At 46.9% G+C, this 17,409-nt stretch overlaps 1 protein-coding gene across 5 annotated transcripts in view; it reads left to right on the top strand.

Moving 5' to 3' along the window:
• Positions 1-17,409, top strand: part of sipa1 (signal-induced proliferation-associated 1) — a 98,916-nt gene that overhangs the window by 66,437 nt on the left and 15,070 nt on the right. For all 5 annotated transcript variants that reach the window (XR_010958879.1, XM_067975604.1, XM_067975605.1 and 2 more), the window contains exons 9-11: positions 4,947-5,221; positions 7,437-7,649; positions 9,920-10,040. Coding sequence is in view for 4 of the 5 variants with exons in the window: in XM_067975604.1 (XP_067831705.1) it covers positions 4,947-5,221; positions 7,437-7,649; positions 9,920-10,040 (609 nt within the window). In the remaining variant the exon portion in view is untranslated. The remainder of the gene's footprint in view (positions 1-4,946; positions 5,222-7,436; positions 7,650-9,919; positions 10,041-17,409) is intronic.

The following is a 17,409-nucleotide window of genomic DNA, read 5'->3' as shown; positions in this document are numbered from 1 at the left end:
GTAAATCAGTCTCAGACTGTCTCCTTTGTACTAACACGAGCTGTCGTGTAAATCAGACTCAGACGTGCGATGGGCTCCATTGATGTCCCGACACGACGCATCTGTTGGGAGGGGTGCGCTATTTAGGGGCCACGTCCCCCCTCAGGGTTGAACGGGTGCCCTCCAGCGCCTCCCTGTGGCCAGGGGCTAGTCGACAGCGTTCCTCCCGATCCAACCCGCTGACCGCATGTGGGTGTGGTCCAGTTGTGTCGTCACGTGACAACCGGTTATGGGATGTAACCCTGCCACCGTGTAAAGCCAGGCCCTTCAAGCAGTGACCATTTTTAAAGGGGAAACCTCCGATTCCCCCGGGTAAGTTTTGTTAAACTTGTATCGAACCTTGGTTAGACCACACTTGGAGTATTGTGAACAGTTCTGGTCTCCATATTATAAAAAGGATGTGGAGATGCCGGTGATGGACTGGGGTTGACAATTGTAAACAATTTTACAACACCAAGTTATAGTCCAGCAATTTTATTTTAAAATAAAATTGCTGGACTATAACTTGGTGTTGTAAAATTGTTTACAATTATAAAAAGGATACAGAGGCACTGGAGAAGGTGGAAAAAAGATTCACAAGGATGATACCAGGACTGAGAGGTTATAACTATCAGGAAAGATTGGACAGACTGGGGCTCTTTTCTCTGGAAAAGAGACGGCTGAGGGGTGACCTGATAGAGGCCTTTAAGGTTATGAAGGGGTTTTGATAGGGTAGACGTAGAGAAGATGTCTCCACTTGTGGGGGAGACCAGAACTAGGGGCCATAAATATAAGATAGTCACTAATAAATCCAATCGGGAATTCAGGAGAAACTTCTTTATCCAGAGAGTGGTGAGAATGTGGAACTCGCTCCCACAAGGAGTAGTTGAGGTGAATAACAGAGATACATTTAAGGGGAAGCTGGATAAACACATGAGGGAGAAGGGAATAGAAGGATATGGTGATAGGGGGAGATGAAGTAGGGAGGGAGGAGGCTCGTGTGGAGCATAAACACCGGGATAGACCAGATGGGCCGAATGGCCTGTTTCTGTGCTGTACATTGTATGTAATTATCAAAGGGGAATCTCTGATCAGACGGTGAGGGGAAAGGGGACACTGGAGGGGGGGTAGCTCTCAGAGATGGCCCCCGGGTCGATGGGCAGAGGTCAGGAGGGCCGAGTGTCGCCCGAGTTAACGCCAACCCCCACCCTTGTGGATTCTGCTGTAGGTGAGGTGGCGGGAAGGTGCTGGAGGGTAGTAAATCAGGAGGTTTTCTAAAGAAGCAATAAAATATATAACACCTGGGCAATATCCCGGAGCAACCTTTACCAATGGGTGGGAGTCGGGCGGAGGCACCTCCCCTTGAAATCTGAGAGTGACATCTTCCCTTTAACAGGACATAGTTTGACTACTCACCTTCCCTTTAATAGGTGAAATCGGGAAGAGTCACTTCCCCTTTAATAGGAGGGAATCTGGAAGATTCACCTCCCCTTTAATAGGAGGGAATCTGGAAGAGTCACCTCCCCTTTAATAGGAGGGAATCTGGAAGAGTCACCTTCCCTTTAATAGGAGGGGAATCTGGAAGAGTCACCTCCCCTTTAATAGGAGGGAATCTGGAAGAGTCACCTCCCCTTTAATAGGTAAAATTGGGAAGAGTCACCTCCCCTTTAATAGGAGGGAATCTGGAAGAGTCACCTCCCCTTTAATAGGAGGGAATCTGGAAGAGTCACCTTCCCTTTAATAGGAGGGAATCTGGAAGAGTCACCTTCCCTTCAATAGGAGGGACTCTGGAAGAGTCACCTCCCCTTTAATAGGAGGGAATCTGGAAGATTCACCTCCTCTTTAATAGGTGAAATCTGGAAGATTCACCTCCCCTTTAATAGGAGGGAATCTGGAAGAGTCACCTCCCCTTTAATAGGTGAAATCGGGAAGATTCACCTCCCCTTTAATAGGTGGGGAATTGGGAAGAGTCACCTCTCCTTTAATAGGTGGGGAATTGGGAAGAGTCACCTCTCCTTTAATAGGTGGGGAATTGGGAAGAGTCACCTCTCCTTTAATAGGTGGGGAATTGGGAAGAGTCACCTCTCCTTTAAGAGGTGGGGAATCTGGAAGGGTCACCTCCCCTTTAATAGGTGAAATTGGGAAGAGTCACCAACCCTTTAATAGGAGGGAATCTGGAAGAGTCACCTTCCCTTTAATAGGAGGGAATCTGGAAGAGTCACCTTCCCTTTAATAGGTGAAATCGGGAAGATTCACCTCCCCTTTAATAGGTGGGGAATCGGGAAGAGCCACCTCCCCTTTAAGAGGTGGGGAATCTGGAAGGGTCACCTCCCCTTTAATAGGCAGTGGGGGGGGATGTTAAGGAAAACTACCTGGGGAGGAGGAGGAGGAGGAGGGGTGGGGAGGGGTGGGGACTCTAAAGAGAGAGGGACACAATTTCCACTTCCACCACCTCCCTGTCGCTTGCCTTTCCCTTTAATTATTTTCTGTGTGCCAGGATAATAATACTGTGTGAGTTACGTGACGGTTGTGGTTTGCTTGTTGATTGTCCGGCCAGTCACGTGGTGTGTACGAGTGTAATTTAAAGTGACAGTCCGCCGCCCGACACGCTGTCTCTGACCGTTGTCTGTCCGATGTCTATCTCTGTGTTAAAAAAAAAGCCACGGGCTGCAAGAAAATAATCAATTAACCGTGAATGTTGTACCCATCGTGGAGTTTGCCGTCTCTCTTTCGATGTGTCCCCCACAGCCTCTCCTCCCCCACGGTCCTCCATTATATCCTTCTCTCTGCGTCTGTCTGAATGGCTGGTACCTGGGACAGGATACTTGATCTTCTAATCCCCGCTCCCCCCAACCAAAGAGTCGCCGTCTCTCCTTGGCTTACGGTTACACGGCAGCGCCTTGACACCGTCTTTCGGACGAGACGTTAAACCGAGGGCCCCGTCTGCCCCTCTCGGGCGGACGTAAAAGATCCCACGGCCGATATTTATCCCTCAACCACTTAAAAAAAAAATAAAGAGATTGTTTAGCGATTTATCTCATCGCCGTCTGTGGGATCTTGCTGTGCGCAGGAATATCTCCAACCAGAGTTGGCAGCTCTAATCGAGCAGGCCCAAGCCTGATTTCGGACCAGGTTAGAGGCCGGTGTCTATATCCATTTAAAAGGGGCGTATCTCCTCAAGGAAGGGATTGACGTAATCTGTTTAAAAAAAGCCCTGGTCAGATCACATCTGGAGCACCGTGTTCAGTTCTGGGCACCGCAGCTCAGGAAGGATATATTGACCTCGGAGGGAGTGCAGTGTAGAGTCACCAGCGTGTTACCAGGGCTCCCAGGGTTAGATTATGAGAGATTACATAAACTAGACTCGTATTCCCTGGAATATAGAAGGTTAAAGGGGTGATTTGATTGAGGATGCCAGCTCAATGAATCATTTTAAACCTGACATCGATAGATTTTTGCTCGCGAAGGGTATTAAGGTGTATGGAGCCAATGGAGTTAGGATATAGATCAGCCATGATCTAATTGAATGGCGGAACGGGCTTGAGGGGCTGAATGGCCTCCTCCTGTTCATAAGAACATAAGAAACAGGAGCAGGAGTCGGCCGTACGGCCCCTCGAGCCATTCAATCAGATCATGGCTGATCTTCGACCTCAACTCCACTCTCCCGCCCGATTCCCATATCCCTTGATTCCCCTCGAGTCCAGAAATCTATCCATCTCAGCCTTGAATATATTCAACGACTCAGCATCCACAGCCCTCTGGGGTAGAGAATTCCAAAGATTCACAACCCTCTGAGTGAAGAAATTCCTCCTCATCTCAGTCTTGAATGGCCGACCCCTTATCCTGAGACTATGCCCTCTAGTTCTAGACTCTCCAGCCAGGGGGAAACAACCTCTCAGCATCTACCCTGTCAAGTTCCCACGTTGCTATGTTAAATTTTGACGTGAAAATGTGACCAAATATCACGACAACAGGAAGCTGGGCAGGAAATGTGCACGTACACCAGAATTTTAATAGCGAGACATGAAACCCTTCTAATGGGTCCAATAGTGGGCCCAATTCTAATGGTATCCGTGACCTTCAAATGGACTCAGTTTCCTATCTGCTCCATTCATGGCGTCGCCGCAGGAAGTTGTCATGACCGGTGAAGGTCAAAAGTAAAGGAGTGCTCAGGATGCCAAGAGAAGCCCCTCCAAGCCTCCCGTGTTCATCTGGAGGACCGTGGACTCCTCCATCCCCGCGCCTCTGTTCCGTGTCGGCTACTCCTGGCGTTACCTTGGCTTTTTCTTTCTTGACGGTTAGCGGGAGAAGAGCAGGAGATTGCAATGGGGGCCGTGCTGTCCCAGAGTGCCTAGCGGTAGCGAAAGCCCTGTAGCCAAACAGGTTCGGCCAATAGTATCCAAGCTGACATTGTGAATGAAACAAGCAGATTTGGTCTGATTTTAAAATAAGAACAGGTTCTCAAGTTATATAGAATTCCATCGAATGTACAGCACAGAAACAGGCCATTCGGCCCAACTGGTCCATGCTGGCATGCCTCCTCCCTCCCCCTCTTCACCACACCCTATCCCCATATCCTTCTCTTCCTTTCTCCCTCATGTGTTTATCGAGCTTCCCCTTAAATGTTATTCACCTCAACTACTCCTTGTGGGAGCGAGTTCCACATTCTCACCACTCTCCGGGTAAAGAAGTTTCTCCTGAATTCCCGATTGGATTTATTAGTGACTATCTTACATTTATGGCCCCCTAGTTCTGGTCTCCCCCACAAGTGGAGACATCTTCTCCACGTCTAGCCTATCGAAACCCCCGTCATAATTTTAAAGACCTCGATCAGGTCACCCCTCGGTCTTCTCTTTGCTGGAGGATAGAGCCCCAGCCTGTTCAGCCTCTCCTGATGGTTGTCTTCCGTTGTGTGTTTGTTCAAACAGATAGTGACCACGGGCTGCGAGACCGATGACCTGGTCCTTCGGAGGAACAGTGTCCATCACCTTGCCTTTCAAACCAATGGTGAGGGAATCGTCACCCAGGTGGAGAAGAACAGCTACGCTGAAATGATGGGCCTGAGGCTCTTCAGCCGGCTAGTTAGGATCTGCGAGATTCCAGTGGTCTCCATGTCGTACAAGGAGAGGGCCGAGTGCCTGCGGAAGGTGGACCAAGTGAAGATTACCGTCATCCCGCCCGACGAGAAGGGCAAGCCCAGAATGTAGGTGTTTACGGCAGGGTGTGGCGGTGGTGGGTTGAGGGGGGCTCGGCTTATGACCACATTGGCGAGCTGTCGCTAAGACGGAAGGTGCCGAACTCTCGGGGGGGGTCAGACAGTCCCTGTGGGGAGATGAGGAGGGAGGGATTAAGGTTTCAGGTCGGCAACCATTTGCCAAAACCCTCGATGGCCTGAAATATTCACCACACCTTCCTCTTACGTGGGCTGTGGGAGGAGATTAAATGGGTGGGGAGAGTCCGTGATAGGGGAGAGTGTACACGGGCTGTGGGGGGAGATTAAATGGGTGGGGAGAGTCTGTGATAGGGGAGAGTGGACATGGGCTGTGGGGGGAGATTAAATGGGTGGGTAGAGTCCGTGATAGGGGAGAGTGTACATGGGCTGTGGGTGTAGTATGGTTGGTGGGCTGAATGGCCTTTCCTCGGTCTGTCCTTTCCTATATTCTTCGGACTGTGCAGGACCTGCTCCCACATTGGCTCAGTTGCTAACTGTGTCGCCCAATGTTATACTGAGCCATAAGGAGACCAGGAGTTGTATCTCCGGCCTGTATTGTGCTAAAATGCTCTCCGCCAGGGCAGCAGAAGAAGGGCCTTCGACTTGGCTTCAGGAGGCGTTGGGCTAGAGGGGGAAAACTGAACCAGGTTTCCTGGTCGCTATCCAGTGACCCTTGATGGGAAGTGTGTGTGTTACATAGAATTACATGGATCTGGGTGTGACGCCCCCTGCGGTCGATTAACCTGCCAACGCTCACTGTCTAGCTTTGTAAATTAACAATGGCCCACCTATTTGAGGTGTTAGAGTGGAGCCAGGGGCCTGAGGTGGAATCAGCCCCTTCAGGAGGGCAGTGGGGAATCTAGGACTGAGCTATGAGACCCCGATTTGCTCTGTTTGCAGAGGCTTGAATGCGGGTGCTGCTGATAGGTGGAGAAGCTGATGTCTAAGCCTCTGGCCCAATGAACCTGGTGTTTACTTAGGTGTCAGCAGTGACTCAGTGGGTCTCTCTCTCTCTCTCTCTCTCATCTCTGAGTCAGAAGGTCGTGGGTTCGAGCCCCCACTCCAGAGACTTGAGCCCCATAATCCAGGCCGACACTCCCAGTGCCAATACTGAGGGAGTGCAGCACTGTCGGAGGGTCAGTACTGAGGGAGCGCCGCACTGTCGGAGGGTCAGTACTGAGGGAGTGCTGCTCTGTCGGAGGGTCAGTACTGAGGGAGCTCTGCACTGTCGGAGTGTCAGTACTGAGGGAGCGCCGCACTGTCGGAGGGTCAGTACTGAGGGAGCTCTGCACTGTCGGAGGGTCAGTGCTGAGGGAGCGCCGCACTGTCGGAGGGTCAGTGCTGAGGGAGCGCCGCACTGTCGGAGGGTCAGTACTGAGGGAGCGCCGCACTGTCGGAGGGTCAGTGCTGAGGGAGCGCCGCACTGTCGGAGGGTCAGTGCTGAGGGAGCGCCGCACTGTCGGAGGGTCAGTACTGAGGGAGCGCCGCACTGTCGGAGGGTCAGTACTGAGGGAGCGCCGCACTGTCGGAGGGTCAGTACTGAGGGAGCGCCGCACTGTCGGAGGGTCAGTGCTGAGGGAGCGCCGCACTGTCGGAGGGTCAGTACTGAGGGAGTGCTGCTCTGTCGGAGGGTCAGTACTGAGGGAGCTCTGCACTGTCGGAGGGTCAGTGCTGAGGGAGCGCCGCACTGTCGGAGGGTCAGTACTGAGGGAGCTCTGCACTGTCGGAGGGTCAGCACTGTGGGAGCGCCGCACTGTCGGAGGGTCAGTACTGAGGGAGCGCCGCACTGTCGGAGGGTCAGTACTGAGGGAGCGCCCCACTGTCGGAGGGTCAGTACTGAGGGAGCGCCGCACTGTCGGAGGTGCCGTCTTTCAGATGAGACGTTAAACCGAGGGCCCCGTCTGCCCCTCTCAGGATGCAAAAGATCCCACGGCCACTATTGGAAGAAGAGCAGGGGGAGTTCTCCCCGGTGTCCTGGGGCCAATATTTATCCCTCAGCCAACATCACTAAAAAACAGATGATCTGGTCATTTATCACATTGCTGTTTGTGGGATCTTGCTGTGCGCAAATCGGCTGCTGCGTTTCCTCCATTACAACAGTGACTACACTTCAAAAAAAGTACTTCATTGGCTGTAGAGCACTTTGGGTGTCCTGAGGTGGTGAAAGGGGCTATAGAAATGCAAGTCTTTCTTTCTGTTTTTGAAGGAGTTTCTCCGAGCTGTACAGAAAGTCGATTGAGGAGACAGAGCGAAAGAACGATATTGTTCCGAGAGCCACGGAGATGGTCCTGGGGCAGCCCTGTCTGCCCCTGCTGAGGGTGTCCTCACTCCAGGAGACTCGGAGCGCTGATCCGCAGGGGAACCAGTGCCTGCCAATACGCAGCTGCTCCCTGGAGAAGACAGCACCCCAAAGCCAGAGGTATTTATGAATGAATGATTGAATGAATGAATGATTGAATGAATGAGTGAATAATTGAGTGAATGATTGAATGATTGAATGAAAGAATGATTGAATGAATGATTGAATGAAAGAATGATTGAATGAAAGAATGATTGAATGAAAGAATGATTGAATGAAAGAATGATAGAATGAAAGAATGATTGAATGAATGAATGAATGATTGAATGAACAAATGAATGAATGATTGAATGAATGAATGAATGAATGATTGATTGAATGAATAAATGAATGAATGAGTGAATAATTGAATGAATGAGTGAAAGAATGAATGAATGAATGAAAGAATGATTGAATGAAAGACTGAAAGAATAAATGAATGAATGAAAGAACGATTGAATGAAAGACTGAAAGAATGAATGAATGAATGATTGAATGAATGAATGATTGAATGAAAGAATGATTGAATGAAAGAATGATTGAATGAAAGAATGATTGAATGAATGATTGAATGAATGAATGAATGAATGAATGATTGAATGAACGAATGAATGAATGAATGAATGAATGAATGAGTGAATAATTGAATGAATGAGTGAAAGAATGAATGAATGATTGATTGAATGAAAGAATGAAAGAATGAATGAATGATTGAATGAATGAAAGAATGATTGAATGAATGAATGAATGATTGATTGAATGAATAATTGAGTGAATGAATGATTGAATGAGTGAATAATTGAATGAATGAGTGAAAGAATGAATGAATGAATGAAAGAATGATTGAATGAAAGACTGAAAGAATGAATGAATGAATGAAAGAATGATTGAATGAAAGACTGAAAGAATGAATGAATGAATGAATGAGTGAATAATTGAGTGAATGAGTGAATGAGTGAATAATTGAATGAATAATTGAGTGAGTGAATGAATGAATGATTGATTCAATGAATGAATGAACTATTGAAGTGTAGTCACTGTTGTGATGTAGGAAAGGCAGCAGTCAAAATTGTGTACAATATGCTCCCACAAACAGCAATGTGATAATGACCAGATCATCTGTCTTTTACTGATGTTGGCCAGGACACCGGGGAGAACTCCCAAGGCAAAAGGGGGTGATAATGAGTTGAGTATAGAAACAAAAGATGGGTCCAGAGGAGGTGTAAATGGTTACAGCAGAATAGCAGTGGGGGGTAGGAAGCATGGGAAATCGGGCAAAGAGGAGAAGCCTCCCGTGACCCGGGACTGTGATGGAGAAAGGCATATAGGACCCCACCAGCTGGAGGGAGCAGTGCACTGACTACCTGATTGCTATTCACTGACACCCGCTCCCTACCCCGCTATAAATAGTGGACAGGATCAGTGTGGCTGTGATGCCCCCCAAGGTTGAATTGCCTATCGATACACCCTGTCTGGGCTCATGCCTGAAGAAGAGTGAGGTTCTGGTGGGCAGCACTTTGCTTTCGGAATCTGTACCCTCCAGTGAGTTTCAGAAGCTTCAGGAGGGAAGGTGAGGGAACTAGAGATAATGAAAGAAAACCATAAAATAACATTAATAACCTGCATTTATATAGCGCCTTTACCATAGTAAAACGACCTAAGGAGCTTCACAGGAGCGTAAATCAGACTAAATTTCACACCGAGCCACAGAAGGAGATATTAGGACAGGTGACCAAAAGCTTGGTCAAAGAGGGAGGTTTTAAGGAGCGTCTTAAAGGAGGAGAGAGAGAGGGGGAAAGGTTTAGGGAGGAAATTCCAGAGCTCAGGGCCCCAGGCAGCTGAAGGCACGGCCGCCAATGGTGGAGCGATGGAAATCGGGAGATGGGCAAGAGGCCAGAATTGGAGGAGCGCAGAGATCTGGGAGGGTTGTAGGGGGCTGGAGGAGGTTACAGAGATAGGGAGAGGGGGGGCGAGGGCGAGTGAGGCCACGGAGGGATTTGAAAACAAGGATGAGAATTTTAAAATCGAGGCGTTCCCGGACCGGGAGCCGATGTAGGTCAGCGAGCGCGGGGGGGTGATGGGAGAACGGGACTCGGTGCGAGTCTTGGATGAGCTCGAGTTTATGGAGGGTGGAAGATGGGGAGGCCGGCCAGGGACGCAATGAATAGTTGAGTGTGGAGGTAACAAAGGAACAGATGAGGGTTTTAACAGCAGATGGGCTGAGGCAGAGGCCGAGCAGATCGCACCTCCCATTTTCCCTGATTTGAGAAAGTTTTGTCGTTAACTATTTTTGGCTTTTGCTTTGAACCCTGCCATACCTGATTTGTCCGTCGTCCTTCTGTGCGTTTCAGGAACCAGGGCGACCCCTGCTTTAGCGTCCTCAAGTCATCTCCCCCTGACCTCATCTTGGCCGGAAACACTCAGCACTTGCTGCCGTCTGAAAGTCCAGACCTGGACCCAGGAGACACCCAGGTCAGTAACATCCCTGTACCGAGAGCAGAGTTTTTACCTTGCGACGATGTTTGCCCTTTTGTTTTGGACGGTTTTCAAAGTATCTAGAGTTAAAATGGAAGTTGACGTGACTTTTTCCAACGTCAAAAACCCTCAGTGACCCTTGAACCCGAGCGAATGAAACGATTGGTCCTTTGGAAAGGGCGGTAGGTATTTTTACACGGTGACGCCTGCCAACACAGGCAAAGTTTTGAGCTTCGATTGGCTCAAAAAAAAAACCAAAACAAGACTATTATTTTGAGACGTTAACCTCTGTGGAGTGTCAGACTGTGGGATCTAATCTCTCTGATTGCCATGTCAACAAGGGGGAATGTCTGGAGGAAGACAGAGGTACCTAGACATTAACGCCGAGCCTCGCGAGACGTGAGAGAGATGGTACTCCCAAGGTTTGTTTGTTGACGCCAACGCAAAGGAATTCCTGTAGGACCAATCTCAGTCTTTGGTTCTAACTGGGGATTATGAACTCTGTGGGTGTACTGAAAATCTCCGCTTCGCGCTCCTACAACATTGCATCGTGAAGGTCTACAAAAGACTGTTTCGTCCAAAGTCCCGTCGTTTATCAAGCTGTGTAAGAAATATGTTTTAATGTGGGTACCTTGATCCCCCCTTTTGTGGACTGAATCTATTTTCTATTGGTTTTAAGTATTGTACTCAGTACCTTGCTGTGTTTCACTACTTCTGTATATTACTCAGCCTGTAAATAAATCTGAATATTAGTTTTAGCCTGTACCCATCGATTTGCCAGTGTGGTATTTTTGTCGCCAGGAGAGTGAGGTGGGCGTCTCGGGGTGTGGGGGTTCATTGTTAATCCTTCACAAGGCACGTTTAAGGGCAGAGGTTACGGATTGTAGGAGTCTCAGTCTGGTGATAGAAGCTGCCGTTTCACCACGGATGTCAGACTAAAATCCACCCCCTCCCGGCTGTTGTTAACATTCTTTAGGAAGCAGCCCAGCCAAAATTGAATGGATATACTATGAGTTCGAGCAGAGAGATTATCAGGCACTCGAGCTCTTTATGGGGGGGCGGGGGGACGCCAAACATTTCGATCGGAGAACCTAATCTGAATCGCTCGGGGCCGTGACCGCCAAAAAGATCCACGTCGCAAGGAGGCCTGTTGTTCCTACTTGCGCCAGAGGGGGTGCTGCAGCTGCCCTCAGCCTGTTACAACAAACACGGCTAAGAGGCATGCGGAGGTAGAATTGCCATCGGGTTCCCCCAGTGTCCGGCTCTACTCTGCCGGAAAACACTGGCCAATGAAGGGGGGAAAAGAATCTGGAAAATTCTGCACCCTCTCTGCACCCGGCTCTCCCCACCGCCCCCCCCCTCTTGTGCGATCTCATCTCCGCCCCAATCAGGAACCGGCCTGGCTCTCTCTTAAAGGTGTATGGTGGATTAATTAATACTCAGGAACTTACATAGATTGTACAGCACAGAAACAGGCCATTCGGCCCAACTGGTCCATGCTGGTATTTATGCTCCACACGAGCCTCCTCCCTCCCTACTTCATCTCACCCTATCAGCATATCCTTCTATTCCTTTCTCCCTCATGTGAACATACGAATTAAGAGCAGGAGTAGGCCATTCGGCCCCTCGAGCCTGCTCTGCCATTTGGTAAGATCATGGCTGATCTGATTGGGACCTCAACCCTACTTTCCCGTCTACCTACTATAACCTTTGACTCCCTTGTTAATCAGGAATCTATCTAACTCAGCCTTAAAAATATTCAGTGACCCTGCCTCCACCGCTCTCTGGGGAAGGGAATTCCACAGAGTCACCACCCTCTGAGAGAAAAGAGTTCCCCTCATCTCCGTCTTAAATGGGCGACCCCTTCTTTTTAAACTGTGTCCCTTAGTTCTGGTCTCTCCCACAAGAGGAAACATGCTCTTAGCATGTGTTTATCTAACTTCCCCTTAAATGCCTGTTATTCGCCTCAACTATTCCTTGTGGGAGCGAGTTCCACATTCTCACCACTCTCTGGGTAAAGAAGTTTCTCCTGAATTCCCGATTGGATTTATTAGTGACTATCTTATATTTATGGCCCCTAGTTCTGGTCTCCCCCACAAGTGGAGACATCTTCTCTACGTCTACCCTATCGAAACCCCTTCATAATTTTAAAGACCTCGATCAGGTCACCCCTCAGCCTTCTCTTTTCTAGAGAAAAGAGTCCCAGCCTGTTCAGCCTTTCCTGATAAGTTATAACCTCTCAGTTCTGGTATCATCCTGGTGAATCTTTTTTGCACCTTCTCCAGTATCCTTTTTATAATATGGAGACCAGAACTGTTCACAATACTCCCAGTGTGGTCTAACCAAGGTTCGATACAAGTTTAACAAAACTTCTCTGCTTTTCAATTCTATCCCTCTAGAAATGACCCCAGTGCTTGGTTTGCCTTTTTTATGTCCTTATTAACCTGCGTCACTACTTTTAATGATTTGTGTATCTGTACCCCCAGATCCCTCTGCTCCTCTATCCCATTTAGACACTTATTATCCAAGCAGTATGTGGCTCCTTTATTCTTCCTATCAAAATGTACCACCTCACACTTATCTATATTGAAATTCATTTGCCAATTACACACCCGTTCTGCAAGTTTATTAATGTCTTCCTGTATTTTGTCGCAGTCCTCCTCGGTATTAACTACACCCCCAATTTGGTGTCGTCCGCAAATTTTGAAATTGTGCTTCTGATTCCCGAGTCCAAATCATTAATGTAAACGGTGAACAACGATAGTCCCAACACCGATCCCTGTGGAACACCACTTCCCACCGTCCACCAGTCTGAGTAACGACCCTTAACCCCGACTCTCTGATTTCTGTTTTGTAACCAGCTTGCTATCCATTCTGCTACCTGTCCCCTGACTCCACATTCTCCGACCTTGGTCATGAGTCTACAATGCGGCACCTCATCGACGGCCTTTTGAAAATCTCAATATATTACATCTACTACATTACCCTTGTCTACCCTTTCTGTTACTTCTTCAAAGAATTCAATAAGGTTGGTTAAGCATGACCTTCCCTTTTGAAATCCGTGCTGACTGCTCTTTATTATATTTTCAGTTCCTCGATGTTTTTCTGTTGCATCTTTGAGGAAAGATTCCATTATCTTTCCTACCACCGACATTAAGCTAATTGGTCTATAGTTCCCTGGACTGGTTCTATCTCTCTTTTTAAATATAGGAATAACGTTAGCTGTCCACCAGTCCTCTGGCACTATTCCCTTTTCTAATGAATGTTTCTATACATGTAATAGTGCCTCTGCTATCTCTTCCCTAATTTCTTTTAATATTCAATCCACGCAGACCAGGGGTTTTATCTTCTCCAAGTTTGATTCGTTCAGCAGTTATCGCCCCCCCCCTTTCTATCTCAAATGTCTTGATATCTTTTTTGACCTCTTTTTCTCGCGTCCCGGCCCGCTTGTTCCAAAAGTCTACCAACTCTCTGGGAAAAGGAGAGCTGCGCACCATCCTAGCTAGTCCTACCCTTGTGTAACTTATAACTGGACCCCCCCCCCCCGCAACCCCCCAACCCTCCACGACCGATCTGATTGAATCATAAAGCGCAGAAGGAGGCCATTCGGCCCATTGTGCCCGTGCTGGCCCTTTGAAAGAGCTCTCCGATTAGTCCCACTCTTTCCCCACATTTCCTGCACATTTTTTCCTTTCCCAGTATTTATCCGATTCCCTTTTTGAAAGTTATTATTGAATCTGCTTCCGCCGCCCTTTCAGGCAGTTCCAGGCGGTAACAACCCTCTAATGGAAATAATTTGTCAGAATGGCACAATCTGGTCCCTTCGTTATTTTAGAGACCTCAATGAAATCGGCCCTTAGTCTACGCTGCTCTAAAGTAAATAGACACAGCTTCTGAAGCTGATCAGGGCGTGCAAGGTGTTTTAAACTAGCAATCAATCTCGTTACCCTTCCTCAATATCACGCAACGAGTGAGGGGAGCAAAACTGAACACTTTATTCGAAATGAGGCCTAACCAAAGCCTGGCCATGCCTCCATTTTAAAATTCTCATCCTGGTTTTCAAATCCCTCCGTGGCCCTCGCCCCCCCTTCCTATCTCTGTAACCTCCTCCAGCCCCTACAACCCTCCCAGATCTCCGCGCTCCTCCAATTCTGGCCTCTTGCGCACCCCCCCCGATTTTAATCGCTCCACCATTGGCGGCCGTGCCTTCAGCTGCCTGGGCCCTAAGCTCTGGAATTCCCTCCCTAAACCTCTCCGCCTCTCTCTCTCCTCCTTAAAACCTCCCTCTTTGACCAAGCTTTTGGTCACCTGTCCTAATATCTCCTTATGTGGCTCGGTGTCAAATTTTCGGACGATTTACACTCCTGTAAAGCGCCTCGGGACGTTTTACTATGTTAAAGGCGCTATATAAATGCAGGTTGTTGTTGTCTGTATCAAGTACAAAACGGTATGTTTCGTTGACATGAGACGAACAAAATTTGAAACCATGTCAAAATGGAATATTTATATTTTATTATGTGTTCTAAGTGGCTATAACTATTGCTTTCCTTTTATTTGCTAATACTAAGAACTCAAAACATGTTTGGAGGGAAGTCCAGAATAAAAGTCCTCACTTTTAAAACATTTTACCAAAAAAAGTTTTGTTTAAATGTATTAATTACTGTCGAGGAGGTATTTGCGAATGAAGAAAGGATGCAAGAAAGAATAAGATTAAATTAAAGTTTCAAACATTTCTTGGCCTTCACTGGAAAAGTTACCCGCACAAAAGATGGAAGGTAAAGATGTCTTTATGTGACTGCAGCATTTATTGAAATTTATACCAGCATTGGGCAAGGAAACCACAGTTTCTTTATTTTCCAGGAGCCAACAAGAAAACTCTTACTCCACTCTCTCTGGTGAGTTCTCTCGCCACCCTCTTCCCATATCCTGACAGTGGAGATGAGCAGCCCTCCCAAACTTCAAAATCCAACGACCTCCCAATCCCGTGCAGCAACAGAATATCAGAAAACATCCAGCTAGTGTTATACAAGATCATGAAGTGTGTTATTGGGGTATAACGATCCTGTGTGTATATATATCACACCCTGTGTTATTGGGTATAACGATCCTGTGTGTATATATATCACACCCTGTGTTATTGGGGTATAACGATCCTGTGTGTATATATATCACACCCTGTGTGTTATTGGGGTAAAACGATCCTGTGTGTATATATATCACACCCTGTGTTATTGGGTGTAACGATCCTGTGTGTATATATATCACACCCTGTGTTATTGGGTGTAACGATCCTGTGTGGAAATATATCACACCCTGTGTGTTATTGGGGTATAACGATCCTGTGTGTATATATATCACACCCTGTGTGTTATTGGGGTATAACGATCCTGTGTGTATATATATCACACCCTGTGTTATTGGGTGTAACGATCCTGTGTGTATATATATCACACCCTGTGTGTTATTGGGGTATAACGATCCTGTGTGTATATATATCACACCCTGTGTTATTGGGTGTAACGATCCTGTGTGTATATATATCACACCCTGTGTTATTGGGTGTAACGATCCTGTGTGTATATATATCACACCCTGTGTTATTGGGTGTAACGATCCTGTGTGTATATATATCACACCCTGTGTGTTATTGGGGTATAACGATCCTGTGTGCATATATATCACACCCTGTGTTATTGGGTGTAACGATCCTGTGTGTATATATATCACACCCTGTGTTATTGGGTGTAACGATCCTGTGTGTATATATATCACACCCTGTGTGTTATTGGGTGTAACGATCCTGTGTGTATATATATCACACCCTGTGTGTTATTGGGGTATAACGATCCTGTGTATATATATATCACACCCTGTGTGTTATTGGGGTATAACGATCCTGTGTGTACATATATCACACCCTGTGTGTTATTGGGGTATAACGATCCTGTGTGTATATATATCACACCCTGTGTGTTATTGGGGTATAACGATCCTGTGTGTATATATATCACACCCTGTGTGTTATTGGGTTATAACGATCCTGTGTGTATATATATAACACCCTGTGTGTTATTGGGGTATAACGATCCTGTGTGTATATATATCACACCCTGTGTTATTGGGTGTAACGATCCTGTGTGTATATATATCACACCCTGTGTTATTGGGTGTAACGATCCTGTGTGTATATATATCACACCCTGTGTGTTATTGGGGTATAACGATCCTGTGTATATATATATCACACCCTGTGTGTTATTGGGGTATAACGATCCTGTGTATATATATATCACACCCTGTGTGTTATTGGGGTATAACGATCCTGTGTGTATATATATCACACCCTGTGTTATTGGGGTGTAACGATCCTGTGTGTATATATATCACACCCTGTGTTATTGGGTGTAACGATCCTGTGTGTATATATATATCACACCCTGTGTGTTATTGGGTTATAACGATCCTGTGTGTATATATATCACACCCTGTGTTATTGGGGTATAACGATCCTGTCTGTATATATATCACACCCTGTGTTATTGGGGTATAACGATCCTGTGTGTATATATATCACACCCTGTGTGTTATTGGGGTATAACGATCCTGTGTATATATATATCACACCCTGTGTGTTATTGGGGTATAACGATCCTGTGTGTACATATATCACACCCTGTGTGTTATTGGGGTATAACGATCCTGTGTGTATATATATCACACCCTGTGTGTTATTGGGGTATAACGATCCTGTGTGTATATATATCACACCCTGTGTGTTATTGGGTTATAACGATCCTGTGTGTATATATATAACACCCTGTGTGTTATTGGGGTATAACGATCCTGTGTGTATATATATCACACCCTGTGTTATTGGGTGTAACGATCCTGTGTGTATATATATCACACCCTGTGTTATTGGGTGTAACGATCCTGTGTGTATATATATCACACCCTGTGTGTTATTGGGGTATAACGATCCTGTGTATATATATATCACACCCTGTGTGTTATTGGGGTATAACGATCCTGTGTATATATATATCACACCCTGTGTGTTATTGGGGTATAACGATCCTGTGTGTATATATATCACACCCTGTGTTATTGGGGTGTAACGATCCTGTGTGTATATATATCACACCCTGTGTTATTGGGTGTAACGATCCTGTGTGTATATATATATCACACCCTGTGTGTTATTGGGTTATAACGATCCTGTGTGTATATATATCACACCCTGTGTTATTGGGGTATAACGATCCTGTCTGTATATATATCACACCCTGTGTTATTGGGGTATAACGATCCTGTGTGTATATATATCACACCCTGTGTGTTATTGGGGTATAACGATCCTGTGTGT

Source organism: Heptranchias perlo, chromosome 43 (assembly GCF_035084215.1).
Source record: "Heptranchias perlo isolate sHepPer1 chromosome 43, sHepPer1.hap1, whole genome shotgun sequence".
NCBI lineage: Eukaryota > Metazoa > Chordata > Chondrichthyes > Hexanchiformes > Hexanchidae > Heptranchias > Heptranchias perlo.
The sequence above is the reverse complement of the archived record's forward strand: the minus strand, read 5'-3'. Positions and strand labels throughout refer to the sequence as shown.